At 43.9% G+C, this 18384-nt stretch overlaps 1 protein-coding gene across 1 annotated transcript; it reads right to left on the reverse strand.

The window, feature by feature from the left end:
- Window positions 1–431: 431 nt before the first annotated feature.
- LOC140906092 (olfactory receptor 2G3-like) lies at window positions 432–1397 on the reverse strand. Its single transcript, XM_073329630.1, has one exon. It carries the CDS (start codon window positions 1395–1397, stop codon window positions 432–434), a length of 966 nt encoding a protein of 321 aa, XP_073185731.1.
- Between the last annotated feature and the right edge of the window lie 16987 nt (window positions 1398–18384).

An 18384-nucleotide genomic window follows, 5' to 3' on the forward strand; every position in this document is an offset into this window, starting at 1 on the left:
AGATGGGGATAATACTTCCTTCCTTCTCTTCCCTTTGTCTGATCCGATGCCCTAATCCCACAAGTTATTTTGCAGAGTCATGCCTCTTTGCACACATGTAGCTCCCCTGCAAGTGCACAGGTCCTCCCAGATGGAGTAATTTGTAGGACTGTGGCCTTAGGCTGTAAACTCTTTGAGACAGAGACTGTATCTCACTCTCTGCTATCCACTGTGCAAGCACCCTGGGGCTCAGATCTCAGTCAAGGGCTCCAGGGGTAATAAGAATTAGTAGTAAACTCAGATCTGTCTGATTGTTGACCCAGGCTCCACAAAGTGGTTGAAGAGTCACCAAACCCTTGAGTTCCACGGAGTTCAGCAAACCCGGATTAAGATGCCCTGCTACTTGTTTTACACGGGGGCTCCTTTTCTACTGTGCTAAAGCAATGTTCATGTCATTGACATGCCCCCTCCCTTCCTCTGGGCCTGGCCACTGCCGTGAAATATTTTCTGCCCATTTTTTTCAATGCACCCTTCACCTCTTTATTCCTGAAACTATAAATAACTGGGTTTAACGTGGGGGTTACAATGCAATATAATGATGAAACCAAGATGTCTATGTCCAGAGAGTAGCCTGAGCTGGGCCGATTATAATTGAAGTTGGAGGTGCCGTAGAAGAGGACGACCACAATCAGATGGGAGGTGCAGGTGGAGAAAGCTTTGAATCGGCCCTGGGCCGAACGGATCTTCAGGATGGTGCTGATGATGTGGCCATAGGAGAGTACGGTGAACAGACAAGGACTCAGTCCAATCAAGGCACTAGCCAAATGAAGCACAGCTTCATTGACAGAGGTCTCTGAGCAAGAGAGCTTCAGCAGCAACGGGACATCACAAAAGAAGTGGCTGAGTTGATCGGACTTGCATATGACTACGGCTGATGTGAGGAGAGTGTGCACTAGGGAATTCACCAAGCCACACAGCCATGAAAACCCCACCAGCTGCACACAAAGCCTCTTGCTCATAATGCCTGGGTATCTCAAGGGCTTGCAGATAGCCACATATCGGTCATAAGCCATGACGGCCAACAGGACACACTCAGTGCCAGCGCAGGTAATGAGGAAGAACAGTTGGGCCACGCACCCGGCATATGAAATGGTTTTCCTGCACCGGAAGAAGTTGATCAGCATGACTGGCACCGTGGCAGACGTGTAGCAGATATCTAAGAAGGACAGATTACTAAGAAAAAAATACATGGGTGTGTGAAGGGTTGGATCAGCCCTGGTCAGGGTTAAAATCAGCGTGTTCCCCAGGAGGGTTACAGTGTAGATGACTAAGAACACCAGGAAGAATAAAATCTGAAGGTTGGGGTGGTTTGAAAAGCCCAAGAAAATGAATTCCATTATGTGTGTTTGATTTCCCATTTACACAGTAGCTTTTTAAAAAATCTGTCAAGGAAAAGGATGTGGGAAAATAGTCAGTGTGCAAACAATGAGAATAGTCAATGAATACCACTTTGCCTTTCTAAAGAACCTTCTAGGTAGGGGGCCAGAGCACCTGCTGGTGCAAACTAGCATTTGTTCTGTTAAAAACAATGAAGCTACATAAATTTACATCAGCTGAGGATCTGGCCCCATTGAGCTATTGTTATTTTATTAATACATTAAGTAGAGTGTATAGAATGTATAAGAGACACGATCCCAGTACCCTAGAGCTTACAGTCTAAGCATGGGCAAAATATAACAAATTAAGACAGACAATGGGAGAGCGAGGGGAAGAGAAGTGTGGTTGCCATGGTTAGTAATACATGCTTCTTATTTCCCAGACAAAAGAGAAAACTACAAGAAGGAGTTATAGTTGACAGCCCATATCAGTAAATTTAGGGTAAGGTATATTAGAGAGATGTGAACTTATCCCAAAAGCAGCCATTATAAACCCACAAAATTCAGAATTAAGATTAAACTTAAATCCAAACATGCAAAGGTCTAGAGATGCAGTTAGGGCACCCAAACTACTTTAACTCTGCCCTGTAATGACATCATGCAATAACCATGTGATCAATGTCTTTTAGTGTTTGAAGTCCAATGCTAAATGAACAGTTTTAAAAAGATACATCTAGGTTTTATCCTCCCCTGCCATGGTGACCCTACAGGGGAGAGTTAAGGGTGTTAAGGTGCCCTAACTGTGTTTCCAGACTTGTACATGGTTGGGTTTCTTTAAGTTAAACCTTAACTCAAATTTTTTTAAATTTCCTTTTTTACTCTATAAATAGGCTACTTCCATCCACCACAATGTGTTCCCACTGTTTGTTATTGTTTCAGTCTTCACTTATATAGTTAAGAAATTATACCTTTATTTCATTTTTGTGTGTATGTCCTTTAAGGGGTATTTTTCATATAATGTGACTTCTGCTAAGTCATATCTACATTTTATTGGTCCCAACCTGTCCTAATAAGATCCATTTGGACATTTCCATGAGAGAGAATTTCAGTTAAAGTTAAACCATGCAAATTATCTCTATTCTGTAGGATATCCCTACCTACCTTTCTTTCTTCCTTCCTTTTCTGAGAGTTTGTATACACATAAACAACATTCAGGATCTGACATTTCAGTTTGATTCCAAAGTTACTGTAAATAAGAACTGAAGCCTTGTGAGTTTTAGTCAGCAGTAAGTGATACATTATCCAATTCACAACAAAAGCAATCAAGTGGGTAAGATATTTTTAGAGGAATTACTATGGAAATATTACATTAGGCAGCAGTTAGTGTACTATTTTCACCCTCCAATGCTTTCACATAGCCTGACTATAGAAAAAAAGTGGTTCTCAAGTACAGTGAGAAGGGCAATTAAAATAGCTAGCAGAGATTTACACTTCCACAAAGGGAGAATCATCTAATCAGAGGCGGAGTTGGGGATACTTTAGCATTATGGGCCTAATTCTACTTCCATTTAAGTCAATGGCAAAAAAACCCTGCATTGGCTTGAACAGGTGCAGGATGAGTAAGGGAAGGATAGTTTCTCTTATGAGGAAGAGAATGAGAGGTGGAGGATAGGGGGAAGCAGGCAATAGAAGTACAAGAAATCTGAATCTTGCACAAGCCTACTGCTTCAACATTGCAATCCTGCTGCACTTTACAGTTTTAAAGTGGGAGAGCAGGGAATAAATGGCAAATACCTGCTCCTTCGGCTTATAAAAGGAGATTTGGTATGTTTTGTTCTGTGTTATATTACAATACCTGGAAGCAAAAATAGGCCAGGTCTACACTATAAACTTACATGAAAAATCCCCACCCCTGAATGACACAGTTATACCAACCTAACCTAGCTATAGACAGCGCTACATTAACGGCAGGGCTTCTTCTATTGACATAGCTACTGCTTTTCGGGGAGGTGGATTAACTCCGCTGTCCTGTCGGTGCAGTAGCGTTTTCACTGAAGCACCACAGCTGAAGTGTTTTAAGTGTCGACCTGCCCTAGGTTAACCTGTAGCTATAGATGTCTCTTCTGTCAGTGCATGAAGGCCTAACATACATAACTGTCCTCTGAAAGAAGGGTACATTCCAAGGTACTCTTGTTAGGTTAAAGAAACTTGAGAAAAATTTGCTTGCAATTAGGGCTGGTGCAAAGAGCCAGACTGACATCCTTGGAAACAGAACTCCTCAATTCAGTCTCTGATCTGGTATAACAGGAGTCACATTAGCATCCCATTAGCCGTGTGCCTGACCACAGACCTGAAAAGACTTTGTTTTAACTGTTTTGTGTGGGTTTTGCCAGATCTAGGGTTGAGAGATCAGGAAACATTGCAAGCCTGGACTATTTGTCAAGTGCATAACCCATGCTGGGTGCCACCAGGAGTCAACTACCACGCTATCTTGGTGCTTGAAGTGCCAGGGAACGGCCGGTTAGTACCAAGTGTGATGGCATTTGTGCTGTGGACACTTCTCCACACAGAACTAGTCTGAAACTAGGGATTCTTTTTGCACAGGAATGAGATGGGAGTAGCCGACGGTCAGGATTAGTATTCTCTTATTATCCAGGTCAGCATTTGACATCAATTCAGTTTAAACTGGCTTCACATTTACTGACAGAATGTCAGATTCTGCTACCCTTATTCACATGGAGTGACAATTTGCTCCTTGTGTGGTCACACTGATTTCCAATCAGGCTAGTCAAGGATTCTGTTACTAGATATGAGTAAGGGTGGCAGAGCCCAGCTTGTACATTGTTTTGTATAGAGAGACACTAGAAAGAAAAGTAGCATGGAAATACTTACCAGGCTTCACTTACAGATCAAACCACCATTTCTGATGTTTGCCTTGCATTGCCGTTTTCCTGTCCCCCAGATAAGATGTATTCTATGGTAATATAAGCAGCTCTGGCAAAGAACAAGTCCAGGACCAAACAAGAGCACAACCCAAAATACTATCATTTGTACACCATACAGTAAATGAGAGAAATTCTAGCTTTTACCAACATCTAACGCTGCATGACTTACCAGTGAACAAAAGAATCCTTTCTTCTTGAACTCCTATGGTTTCCCTCCGAAAGCAGTATTTAAGCATGTGTCCGGGACCTCTGGGACATATTCTGTTCACAGAAATATCTCAGGGATGTATGCAATGGCTAGACAATTACTAATATTATTTTTCATATTGTGATAAACAGTAAGGAATATATAAAATGAAAAGTTCTGTTCATTTAGAGAAAAAGTACCTACCAGGAAACTTATGGCATGCACAGATTCGCTAAAAGAGAAGCAAAGTATATGATGGCTTATGTCCCTGGATCTATGTCTGAAGAATTGTCTTTGGGCGGAGGTCCATAACTATTCTTCCAGCACACCTGGGTCAGATCTGTGCCCATATACGGGACTCTCCTTAAAGTATTTGGGGCCAGCTTCACAACTTGCGTTTTTGTGTAGTCATCTCCACAAAGGGTGAAGTGGGTGTAAAATACTATTACCCTGGGTTGGTACCATTTTACTCAGGTATAACTGACTCTACAAAGTGCAAGAAAGCTGTGAAGTCAGTCCCCTGCTTTCAGTTTCTCAAGCCATGACAGAAATTTCCCTTTTGGACTGCCACAGGAATTGTCACTCTGGATCAGGCTAGTGGTTCTTCTAGTCCAGTATCCTGGCTCTGACACTGGCCAGCACCAGATGCTTCAGAGGAAGGTGCAAGAAGAAACTCCACAGTGGGAAGAGTTGGGATAAGCTGCCCACCCTCGAATGGAGATATTATTCTAATCCCTCCTAACTGGGAGACCTGAAGCATGAGACTTTGTACAGATTCCAAAACTTTTATCATTGCCTATTGCTCTAGATATTCTTGTTATCCATATACAGATCCAATCCCTCTTTGAACCTGTGGCTGTGAGTTCTGCAATCTAATGACACAGTGAGTGGGGGAAGAAACATCCTTTTGTCAGTTTTGAACTTGCCACCTTTCAGCATCACTGAATTTTCTGTTGTTCCTGGGTTACAGGAGAAAGAGAACAGACCTTCCTGATCTATACTCTCTAGACCATTCATTTTTAATATACTTTTATCAGCATGTCCCCTATGTGGGTCTCCTTTTCAAGATAAACAATCCCAGTCATTTCAGTATCTCCATAGGAATTTTTCAGTGCCCCTAATCATTCTCAACTTCTCCGACCCCCACAAATTCTGCACACTGGTGAAAATTTGAACAAGATCCCATTACTAATATTTAAGCTACAGTGAGGGTAAAGAAAAGACATACTGAATTAAAAAAAATAGTTAAAATGCGTTGTTATTCAAAGCTCAAAAAGCTGAAATTTCAGGTTGGACATATTCAGCATGTTCATCACTAAGGATTAAAGCCCTTTACCCACAAGAGTTATCCACAGATATTCATTTTCAAATTAGTTTCATCCACATCTTAAATCCAGCTTGTCGTATGTTTCTGCAAATTATCACATCCATGGATGTGAAGTGGGGCAGGTGGATTAGTGGGCAGGTGATGCAGTGAAAGGTACATGACAAATAAGTATCATGCAACTACGAAACTGACATCTCCATGTATGTGATGTAGACAGTGGATGAGTCCCTATCAGCATCCCAATGCAAGAGGCTCACTGGTATCTGGTAGTGAGTTTCAGCTGGCCTGACCAGTTCAGTGAAGCCCAGTTCATTAATGTCATATGTGATATGTGTCATGTAAGGTATCACTGGAAAACTAAAAACACACTGATCATTAATATTCCTGTGTGGGATGTGTATGCTAAACACCCAAGGGACCATACAAATGTGAACAAAATGTGGAACTAAAATGTGTTTATTAGACAAGTCTGGATAGGGGGTAAACAGGTTTCTCCCAGACAAAGGACAAGCCAATGCCTCCAGCCAGGTATCATCAGAGTCAATTGGCAATCATATGCCAAGTGGCCATTCATTTGCATTGGAGAGGATAGGAACAGACCAATTTGCATTACAACAAACACAAGCAGGGAAAGAAACCAGTTTGGAGCTTCCTTCACCACCAGATTCAATGTCTCTTTCCTCACAGCTTGAGTGAACTTTATTTTGGAGGGGGAGCCTTCAGAAGAATCCATTTCAAAGGTTCACTGAACTATAAGAAGGAGGAGCAAAGAACCCCAAGTTATCTTTCACCCAGGAAGATGAGGAGAACCAGCACCCTGTACTTCTGTGGGAGACAGTCAGAGACAGTCAGCTGGACAAAGATTGATTGGTGAGAGAAGCCATCTTACACAAAGACTGTGTCTTGCTAGATTAAGTTTTAGACTTTTAGATGCATGCTTTTCACTTATGTTTGTTATAACCATCTCTACTTTTATTTCTTTTACTTGGCATCACTTAACCTATGCCCTTTTGTTAATAATCTTGTTTTATTTTAATCTAAACCAGTCCAGTGCTGTATTTGAATGGAAGTGATTGTTAAGTCCAGTTAAAGTGGCAAGCTGCTGGGTATCCTCTCTTTAGAGGAGCAAAAGAACTTCATTTTTGCTCTGAGTGATCCAGAAGAGGGCTGGACATTTCAGGGCAGATAGTTTTGGGGAAATTTGGGAGTAGGCATGCATTGGGGTCACTTGGCTAGTAGTAACCAAGGTTGGTGGAGACCAGAGTGTGGCTGTGGTGTAACAAGCAGGCTGCTGGAGTCAGAGTTGCTGATCCAGGCTGTTTATCACACAGATACTCAGTGCATGCTTATCTGCTGGCTGGGAGCATCCAGGCCAGGGAGCTACAGCAGCAGCAGCACATTTTAAGGCACATAGGGTTACAGGCATAGGTGCCAACTCTGTGGGTGCTCCGGGGCTGGAGCACCCACAGGGAAAAATGGGCGGGTGCCCTGCATCCACTGACAGCTCCCTGCCCCGCCCCACCACCCCAGTTCACCTCTGCCTCCACCTCCTCTTCTGAGCACGCCCTCCCTGCTTCTCCCCCTAGCTCCCAGCGCTTGCCACCGCAAAACAGCAGTTTCGCGGTGTAACAAGCTGTGGGAGGGAGTGGGGAGGAGCGGGAATGCAGCACACTCAGGGGAGGAAGTGGGGAAGAGGTGGGGCTGGGGCAGGGATTTGGGGAAGGGGTCCAATAGGGACATGGAGGGGGCAGAGTTGGGGCAGGGACTTTGGGGAAGGGGTTTGGATGGGGGTGGGGCAGGGGTGGAGTTGGGGAGGGGCGGGGCACGAGTACCCACCGGCACCATGAGAAGTTGGCCCCTCTGGTTACAGGGCAGACAGTGACATGACCTCTCACTGGTCTGGATTGCAGTCCAAAACCTGACAGTGGAACAATATGAGCAATCGCATTTATCATGCACCTCATCTGCATTCTGCCTACCGAGCTATCTCCATCCTCTCAAGGACCTTCAAACTTTCTGGAACCCAGAGCAGTTTCAAAATTGACAAAGTCAAACCAACAGTATGCCTGAGGAATGTTTTCCACACTCTCCTCAGGGGCAAATTTCCCCTCAAAATTACCCTGGCCTGAGACCCAGGACAGGTACTATTAGTATTGAACCCAGGACAAATTGAAGGTCAGGTATCTGTGACCCATCATGTCTAAAACTGGGAGATTTCTCAGTGGGAAAATCCCAGTACCACTGGGGTCCAAGACTTGCTTCCAGCCCCGGAAGGTCCCAATGTCACAGCTTGATGCTGCGAGTTTTTTTATGTCTAAAAGAAAGACTTTAGATCATTTGAGTTTTTTCTAAATTTTCCTCTCCGTGCTTTGTACAGCTGGACTCCTTGGAACTAAGGCAGCTGGTTTCACAGCCAGAGGATAATAGTCCCAGTGAAGTATTAAAATCTTGAGCATTTAAGAGTTTTTGATCACACTGTACATTAAGGATATATTTCTGAAGCATTAATAAGTGCTTAATAGGTGTTATGATCATGTTACATGGATCATGGTAACTGTTATAGATGGTTATAAGCAGCCAGGTGGACTCTAGACAGGTTGATTATCAAACACTTTTTATGGATGTGTTAATAATAATCTCTAACTCCTACTCCTCATATCATTTATTAACATTTCTATCATGTATAACCCCTTTATAAACTATAGGAGTACCTGTGTCAGTTTTGTATGGCATGTGGGGGTGCAGTAGACGTTTTATCAGCATGCGTACATTATGCTGCCAGCTAAGGGCCTGATACACTGTTCATTAAAGTCAATGGAAACACCCCCATTTGCTTCAAAGAGTTTTGGATTAGGCCCCAAAGGAGCAATAGGTTGCCTCCAATATTCTAGCTCTACTCCCCATCCTGACATTTATGAGTTAGGATGAAGGCTCTGGATATGTGGCTTTTGATATCCACAGGGAATGCACACCTGTGATAAACTATTGTGCAAAACTTTACCAATAAAAAACAATAAGGGTATATTGTCTTCAATACAGATGAGTGATGCTGAGCTTCCCGCCTTAGGTTTGAACAAACACCAACTTTTTTGTGTCTTCACACAACACAGTCAACTTGTGGAACTCTTTGCCAGAGGATGTTGTGAAGGCCAAGACTACAACAGGATCCAAAAAAGAACGAGTTAAATGTATGGAGGATATGTCCATCAATGGCTATTAGCCAGGATGGGCAGGGATGGTGTCCCTAGCCTCTGTTTGTCAAAAGCTGGGAATGGGCAACAGGGCATCGATGGATCACTTGATCTTCACCTGTTCTGTTCATTCCCTCTGGGGCAACTGGCATTGGCCACTGTCGGAAGACAGGATACTGAGCTAGAGGGACCTTTGGTCTGACCCAGTATGGCCATTCTTATGCTCTCCCTTTTTCACTTCACGTTATTCACCTTGCCCTTCTCTTTCCCAGTCCTTCCCTTTCCTGGTTACCTCACTGCTTACTCTTCCAAATATCAAAACACTTCCGTGACACCCCCCACCACTCACCTGCACATACTTTCTCCCTTTCAGTATTTCATTGAGGACCACCACCCTTTCCCACATGTTCTGCTCTCTGCTGTGATCTGATCAGGTCCTTGGTATATGAGAGTCCTTGTAGTAGTGTGACCGGGGTCCCAGGGAGCCACACTGTAGTTACTCAGTTAGGGTGAATTGCAAAGAATGGGGCAGACAATCCCCAAAGCTGGTGGATATTCCAATAATACTTTACTGGTTACCCAGAAGAAAACAACACAGTTCCCTTAAAGCAACACAGCCTTAGGTCTCCAGCCAGACACCCGAGTCAAATATGATGAGGAATTACGGAAAATCATATTCATGATACAAGAAATTTCTACCAATCCCAGACACATTGCCTCCCAGGTTAATGACTGTTTCAGATCTTATTCAAATACATGCTTACAGCCAATTCTTATTAACCAAATTAAAATATATTTAAAAGGAAAAGAGAGAGAGAGCATTGGTTAGTCCATAGGTTATAGTCCAATGTCGATATTCAGGGTGATCCAGATAGGACTGGAGAGCTCAGTCTTACAGCCTAAGCTTCCTCTGCATGAAGCATCAAGCAGATCTGAGATAAAAAGGGATCAGGACCTGAGGGTTTTTATACAGTTCCAGGCCTTCTCTTGACAGCTCAGTGTCCATAGGCAAACAATAGGCAATCATAGAGACTTTGAAGTAGACCTATTTCCTAAACATCAACTAGTTATTAGCTACAGGAATTAACATAAGGCAATTGCCTGTTTTCCACCATCCGCGGGTGATTTGCTATACATTTCAAAGAGGGACAAATACAGTGATATCACTATTTTACAAAAAGAAAAGGAGTACTTGTGGCACCCTAGAGACTAACAAATTTATTTGAGCATAAGCTTTCATGAGCTACAGCTCACTTCATCGGATGAATGCATCCGATAAAGTGAGCTGTAGCTCAAGAAAGCTTATGCTCAAATAAATTTGTTAGTCTCTAGGGTGCCACAAGTACTCCTTTTCTTTTTGCGAATACAGACTAACACGGCTGCTACTCTGAAACCTGTCACTATTTTACAGTTCATTTAAATGTTAAGATATCCTTTTGATCTCTGAATTAACAGAGTACAGCATAGACATTACATTAACCTCTAACAAACACACAAAAACACAAATATTATCTACCAATATATCCCTAAAGGTTGAATCTGGGGCAATTAACCTACAAGCTGCTTAACCCTTTCTAGCCATGTGTCACAAGTAGTCATTTACATCTGTGCAAAGTGGGTGTAAATATTTAGAGGAGAATCTAGCTCTACCAAATTCATCCTTGTTGTGACCCCATTGAAGTCAATGGAGTTGTGATAGGGATTTATTGAGCTCAAGTACTTTCATTTGGGCCAGGGTAAATTAGTCTCAGAATCCAGGTTGCATTACCCTCAAACCACATGGAAATCTTGGGACTCAAGAACCTGAGGACACCGGCTAGCTCAAAGATCAGAAGACTTGCTAAGCCACCAGATGGATTTCAGTGAAAGTGAGCGATCCACTGGAGAGAAGGAGTGTGGGAACTTTTTCAAACTCTGAAGAAGTTCTGATCCAGTTCAGGGTTTCTGAGATGGTTCATCCATTACTAAGGTAAACTTGAAGTTTAAGTTTGAACTGAACTAGAGAGAACATTCTAGAAGACGTTTAATAAGAGATGTTTTAATGGAAAGGAAAGGAGGGATGAGCTACATGACCCATGGGAGTCCCTTTCATTCTACTTTGAAATAAGAAATTGTCCATCTTGTTGCCACCAGAGACCTTGCTCTTGCAAAGTTTAATTTCCTCAGATTAATCACCTTTAGAAAACAAGTGCCAATAATGGATAATTAAGTTGCATGGGGCTCTATTAAAAAACTTTAGAAGTCAATGTTTACACTTTGTAGTTGCAAATTAGTTGCGATGGGCATTGTTAAGGAACCAGTGTGTTCCTAAGACAAACAGTAGGTGTGAGTACACATTAGAAGAGCTCTCCAGTGACTGAAAGTCACAGCATAACTCATTGTATTCCATCCCTAAATTAGAAATTAGGAGTCCTGAGGCTTCATTAAAAAAGGAAATTGTACCACATACAAGCTAGTTAAAAACAGGAAAGCTGACCAGCTTTTCAACTCTGACATACAAGAAAAAGTTGGAACATAATACTGTTGTAACTTCTGATTGGATAAATCTAATGGGAAGTGCCATGAAGTCACAAACATCTTGTTTGTCATCTCCGTAATAAGAACCTTTTGGTGAGATAGTGTATCTCTTGCAGTTTTAAATAACAAATCTTTTTATTTTTTGCACTTTCAATATAACAGAATCTTGTGACTCTATATATACAGTAGTTTTCCCAGATAGCCATGGGTTAGGTGGTACTTGCTATCATTAAGGTTGTAAAACAGCTTCTATTATATCCCCCTGTTTTTATAACTTTCTGTAACATTCATCCTTGTGGCTGAAATTTTACCTGGTTGAAGGTGCAACTTGTTTTTATGTTTGATTTGAGCAGAATCTTTTTCAGGCACTTCAGAGCTATGGAAGAATAAAAGACAGACACTTTCTATGGTAAAAAGTTTACCCCCATTTTTTGAACAGTGCTTCAGTGAAGGTGACTGATGTTTGAAACTTGTAATACAGCTTGGACAGTCTTTGAGGTGTAATTAACCATTAGTTTGAGGAAAGGAGAAATCAAAAGTACAGCAATTGAAAAGTCCATCAAGCATGCTCAGAAACTAAGAATTTTTTAGCAGAGCTAAATGGAGCCCCAACCCTTTTGTGGCATTTCAGCCTAACAATCAGAGTTGTGACGAGTTTTTCAAATAGGATGCTTCCGGAAAAGCAGTTTATTTGGTAGGACTTAGGGAAAGTAAGTGCTGCTTTGAAGTTTTTGAAAAATAAGAAGGATGACATTTTAACGTTGGTAAACCTGCTTAGTTACTTGAAGATGGTCAGGAGAAAATCTGGGACAATGAGATCTGCACAAAACAGGATGGCTTCCCCACCCTCAGCTCTAACACAAGGCTATCTATCCGTGGTACTCACAGGGTTTCCATTTCCATAGTACCTGAGCATCTCACAATTTTTACAACACCCCTGTGAGGTAAGGCAGTGCTATTATCCTCATTTCTCAGATGGAGAAACAATACACAAAGGCTAAGGGGTCTTGCCCAAGGTCATACAGGGAGTCTATGGCAGAGAAAAGAATTAAACCCAGCTCCCTGTTAGCCAAGGCTAGTGCCCTAGAGCACTGAACCATTCTTCCTCTTTAGGTGAGCACATATCAGTTGAAGACTGGTTGAGTGGAGTTGTGCTCTGCCCCAAACCCAGTGCTGAGATGGCTGTGGTAGGAGCAGGCTCCAGCAGAGAATTCCTCATTCCAACAGAGAGGAATTGTGCTGGGGCATCTGCCCCACACTGCCCAGACCCTTTGTATCATATCAAAGTAGCTGGAGCTGGCACCACATTGGCACTGGTGCTGTGAAAGTGGGAAATGAAGCCACAGGGTAAGCAAAGCCACGTGTTGAGTATTTCCTGTTGATGAGGCAATCAATCTATTCTTCATCGTCAACGTACTAACAGTCCTTTTGGGGACTAAAGTGTTTTATTAAACGAAGCAGATGAAAGACAGTCCCGTGAATCTGTGGGCAAAATAAAATTGGTGGACTAAATAGTTTCCCTGTCATTTTTCTTTTGACAGGAAGCCTGTTTAAAATCTCTCAACTGGAGTAAGGAAGCTCGAGAATTCAGAGGAGAGCAGCTTTCAGAGACATTTGTTAGTCTATGGGATAGTGAACTAAGGAGCTGAGGTAATTATTTACGTACAGGATCCAGCAGCAGACGCTTTGGGCAAAATTGTTGCTGGAGGTGATAGAAGTCAACCTGCTAGTATTAATGGAGCTCTAAAAAGTCATTTGTATTACAGTACCACATAGAGGGCCCAACTGAGATTGGGCCCCATTCTGCACACAGAAACAGGCCCTGCCCTGATGAGTTTCATTCTGAATAGATAAGACTAAGGGTAGAAGTTAACAGAGGTGAAGCAACTCTCCCAAGATCACACAACAGGCTAGTGAGAGGGCTGGAAATAGAACACATATCTCCAGGAGTGCAGTGCAGTGTACTATTCACTGAGCTATGCTGCTTCCATGTCATGCATATGCAGACTCTGTGCTCCCACCTAGTGCTCCCACCTAGGTCAGGAGTGTATGCCAAGTAAAATAGCTAAGTCTTGAGATTTACTCAAGTGAGATAACAAATACGTCTCAGGAATCAATACAGTGACTCCTGGAGGAGTGTGTTCTCTGGATTCTGTTTCCATGTTGACACTTTCACCATGGATTCCACACAGTATTAGAATGCCTTATTTGTGACTAAAATTCAGCACTTAGTCCAAATTTAAAGCTTCCTACCTGGCTATCAATGTCCAGGCATTCCCCACATTTTAGCTGTTTCTCTTGGTTTAAAGGGTTCCATGACTTGAGAAAGTAAGGAGAGTTCTAGTACTGAACAACTAAATGATAATGGTTTCAGAGTGGTAGCCATGTTAGTCTGGATCAGCAAAAACAACGAGGAGTCCTTGTGGCACTTTAGAAACTAATAAATTATTTGGGCATAAACTTTCGGCGGCTAGAACCCACTTCATTAGATGCATGGAGTGGAATATACAGTAGCAGGTATACATACACAGCACATGAAAAGATGGAAGTTGTCTTACCAAGTGGGAGGTCAGTGCTAACGAGACAATTCAATTAACAATAGGATACCCAGGGAGAAAAAAAAATCACTTTTGTAGTGGTAATGAGAGTGGCCCGTTTCAAACAGTTGACAAGAAGGTGTGAGTAACAGTAGGGGGGAAATTAGTACGGGGGAAATTAGGTTTTGTAATGATCCAACTCTCCCAGCCTTTATTCAGGCCTAATTTGACGGTGTCTAGTTTGCAAATTAATTCCAGTTCTGCAGTTTCACATTGGAGTCAGTTTTTGAAGATTTTTTGTTGAAGAATTACGACTTTTAGGTCTGTTATTGAGTCACCAGGGAGACTGAAGTGTTCTCCTACTGGTTATTGAATGTTATAATTCCTGATGTCAGATTTGTGTCCATTTATTCTTTTGTGTAGAGACTGTCCAGTTTGGCTAATGTACATGTTCACCTGCATATCTACCGATGTGATACATGCCATGTATATGGCTGTGACAAGTTTCAATTGGTCCACTGAGCCCCTAGGGGGCACTGGAGAGCTACCGTCCCACTGGCAGGCCTTAGTCACACCTTTCGGGCGCTGGGGAATTAGCGGAGAAGATGTGCCGGCCCGAGTCTGCGGCGCGCCCCTCAGGCCAGGGAGCGCCGGCCAGAGTCTGCGGCGTTCGGGATTCTGCTACCCAAGGCAGGTTGGCCGGGGTAGGGGAACGCAGCCCCACCCACCTCCACTGCGTTCCAGCCCAGGGCCCTGACAGTGGCGGGAGGAGAGGGTCCTGCTGCTGGGTCAGCAGGGAACCATCCACGCCCCGCTGACCAAACACACCCACCCCACGGTGCAGTTCTGCCCCTGGGCTACTTCCTACCCGGTCTCTCAAGCAGGTCTCTCCGGTCCCTCCAGCTCGTCCGGGTTTTCCGCTGCTGGCAGCTCCAGCTCCCCCTCTGTGCCGGGCTCACGCTGGCCCTGGTTACAGCCGGGCCCCTCCAGGTCCTCCGGGTACTCGGCGGCTGGCAGTCCTGGTCGCCACAGGCCTTCCTCCCGGTCAGGTTCCTCCTGGCCCAGGGCCTGCCCTGGGTCGGCAGCAGGATCGCGAGGGAACAGCCTGTGTCTGTCTCCCTCCCTGGTACTCTCTTCACTGGACAAAGGGCCCCGCCCTTTGTACTTCCTGTCCCACCCCTCCCCTTCCGGGGATTGGCGGAAGCTTGGTCTGGCCCCGCCCACTCAGGCTGAGAGGGTGGCTCTTTACCCTCTGGTTCGGAGGGAAGCCATCCTGGCTCCCTACAATGGCATATATCACATTGGTAGATGTGCAGGTGAATGAGCCCCTGATGGGGTGGCTGATGTGGTTAGGTCCTATGATGGTGTCCCTTGAATAGATATGTGGACAGAGTTGACACCGTTGTTTGTTGCAGGGTTTGGTTCCAGGGTTGGTGTTTTGTTGTGTCGTGTGCAGTTGCTGGTGAGTATTTGCTTCAGGTTGGGGGGCTGTCTGTAAGCGAGGACTAGCCTGTCTCCCAAGGTCTGTGAGAGTGAGGGATCATCCTTCAGGATAGGTTGTAGATCCTTTATGATGTGCTGGAGAGGTTTTAGTTGGGGGCTGTAGGGTAATGGCGTTCTGTTACTTTCTTTGTTGGGCCTGTCTTGTAGTAGGTGACTTCTGGGTACCCTTCTGCCTCTGTCAATCTGTTTCTTCACTTCACCAGGTGGGTATTGTAGTTTTAAGTTTTAAATGATAATGGTTTCATCCTGAAAAATTGGAAAATGCAACACTGAACTGGCATGTTTATTTCAGAGACTGATACTGTAAGCTGGCTGGAAAATTGTACTATGTGTCTGTGTATGTTGTCAGCTTGGTCATAAGGAAAGTGAGCACTTCAAATAAAGTAAATTATGTGTTTCTGTAACTTGACATCTCAGATTAGTCTCTGAATGAAGTCAGCGCTCTGCCACATAAAGAATGATTTATATTAAGGATTATAGTGCTTCCATTTTACTGGCAGAGTTGGCTAATAGAGATGTTTAGGTTATAACAAACAGCCCATTTAGTTGTGTTACTTCCTACTTCCATAAGCATGCTAAGTGTGCTATGCAAGATGACATTTCTTCAGACTGAAGCCTAGCACTGGAGCATCGCAACTGACATGCAGTGGGAGAGAGTCGAGTCCGAGAATATGTACACAGATTTCAGGAACAAGTCTGAAACTTTTCTTTGTACAGTAAAAGCTTTGGTATCTGGCATGTTGTGGGAATGGGAGGTGCCGATAAGTAAAAAATTCCAGTTAACTAAGAGGGAGGGAGTTTGGGTGTGAGATGGGACTCACGCTGGGCGCATGAGGAGGTGCAGGGCGCAGGCTCGGGGAGGGAGTTTGGGTGCAGGACGGAGCTCGGGACAGGGGGTTGGGTTGAGGGGGAGGTGCAGGGTGCTGGATCTGGCTGGTACTCACCTCAGGCAGCTCCCCACGAGCGGCGACATGTCCCTGCTACTCCTAGGCAGAGGCGTGTCTAGGCAGCTCTGTGTGCTGCCCCGCCCCATATGCTGGCTCTGCAGCTCCCATTGGCTGGTTCCTGGCCAATGGGAGCTGCGGGGGCAGCGCCTGTGGGTGGAGATGCCTGCCATGCCTCTGCTTAGGAACAGGTCGTACTCCGAACCCCTCATGGCTGTTCCTCCGCCTAGGAGCAGCAGGGACATGTTACCACTTCCAGAGAGCCACACAGAGCCAGGTAGGGAGCCTGCCGGCCCCGCACCAACCGGACAATAAACCAGACTTTCAATGAAGATCAGAAATGCCAGTCTATAGAACTTTCTGGGTGGTAAAGTGCCAGATAACACAACTTTTGTTGTACTATCTTCTGTGTCTCAAACTTCAGAACAGATTTCTGCTAATGAGAAAGTATGTACAGTTTTTAAGAAACTGATAATTTTATTAGCACACATGCTACACAGCAAAAGCAGCACTTCCCATAGTAGAAGTCTGACTGAACAGTTGGAGTTGCCCCTTGTTCTGAATAGAGGCTATATACACACAGGGCATGGCCCAAACTTAACTTAAAAACCCCCCATAAATGTTGTGTTGAGCTTTTGCCCCACATTCAGATGTTCCCATAGTTTCCCTGAGGGACCTCAGTCTCAAGTTCTCTCTGCTTAGAGTGAAACCTCAACCCCTCTTACATGTCTAGAATGGAGCTAGATGGATACACCTGCTTGGAACTCCAGACTGACTCAACAAAAAAATACCTCTGCACCTCTATGCAGGGTTTAATCCCCAGGTATCAGGAAGTCTCAGCAGAAGAGGCCTGCATGTCTGAGCAGAGGCCAAGAGTCTGCCATCCTATCAGAGATATTAGGGCACCTCCCTTGAAGAGGACTGAATCGAGGCAGGTGTTTCAACATAAACAATTAATACCATGTACAAAATGTCCCACTGATACATTGTGGTCTTACATCTGAAAGAGTGAAAGAAAACCAAATAAATGCAGATGGCACATAGGGAAAGAGATATTGGCTGTGCAGTTGTTCATACCAATATGAGGCCATAATTAGGATCATCATCTCCATAACAGAAAGTGAACAAGTTCACACTTCACTTGTACCAGTTAGAATTGTGCTGCAGGGCTGACTCCCTGGTTACAATTGAGAAGTGAGCCACAGGTGATCTCTGGTCTGAAGATTTGCAATACAAGATTGTCATAAATATAAAGGGAAGGGTAAACCCCTTTGAAATCCCTCCTGGCCAGGGGAAAGCTCCTCTCACCTGTAAAGGGTTAAGAAGCTAAAGGTAACCTCGCTGGCACCTGACCAAAATGACCAATGAGGAGACAAGATACTTTCAAAAGCTGGGAGGAGGGAGAGAAACAAAGGGTCTGTGTCTGTCTGTGGTCGTCTTGGCCAGGGACAGAACAGGAATGGAGTCTTAGAACTTTTAGTAAGTAATCTAGCTAGGTATGTGTTAGATTATGATTTCTTTAAATGGCTGAGAAAAGAATTGTGCTGAATAGAATAACTATTTCTGTCTGTGTATCTTTTTTGTAACTTAAGGTTTTGCCTAGAGGGGTTCTCTATGTTTTTGAATCTAATTACCCTGTAAGATATCTATCATCCTGATTTTACAGGGGGGATTTCTTTATTTCTATTTACTTCTATTTTTTTATTAAAAGTCTTCTTGTAAAACACTGAATGCTTTTTCATTGTTCTCAGATCCAAGGGTTTGGGTCTGTGGTCACCTATGCAAATTGGTGAGGCTTTTTATCCAACATTTCCCAGGAAAGGGGGGGTGCAAGTGTTGGGAGGATTGTTCATTGTTCTTAAGATCCAAGGGTCTGGG

Source organism: Lepidochelys kempii, chromosome 1 (assembly GCF_965140265.1).
Source record: "Lepidochelys kempii isolate rLepKem1 chromosome 1, rLepKem1.hap2, whole genome shotgun sequence".
NCBI lineage: Eukaryota > Metazoa > Chordata > Testudines > Cheloniidae > Lepidochelys > Lepidochelys kempii.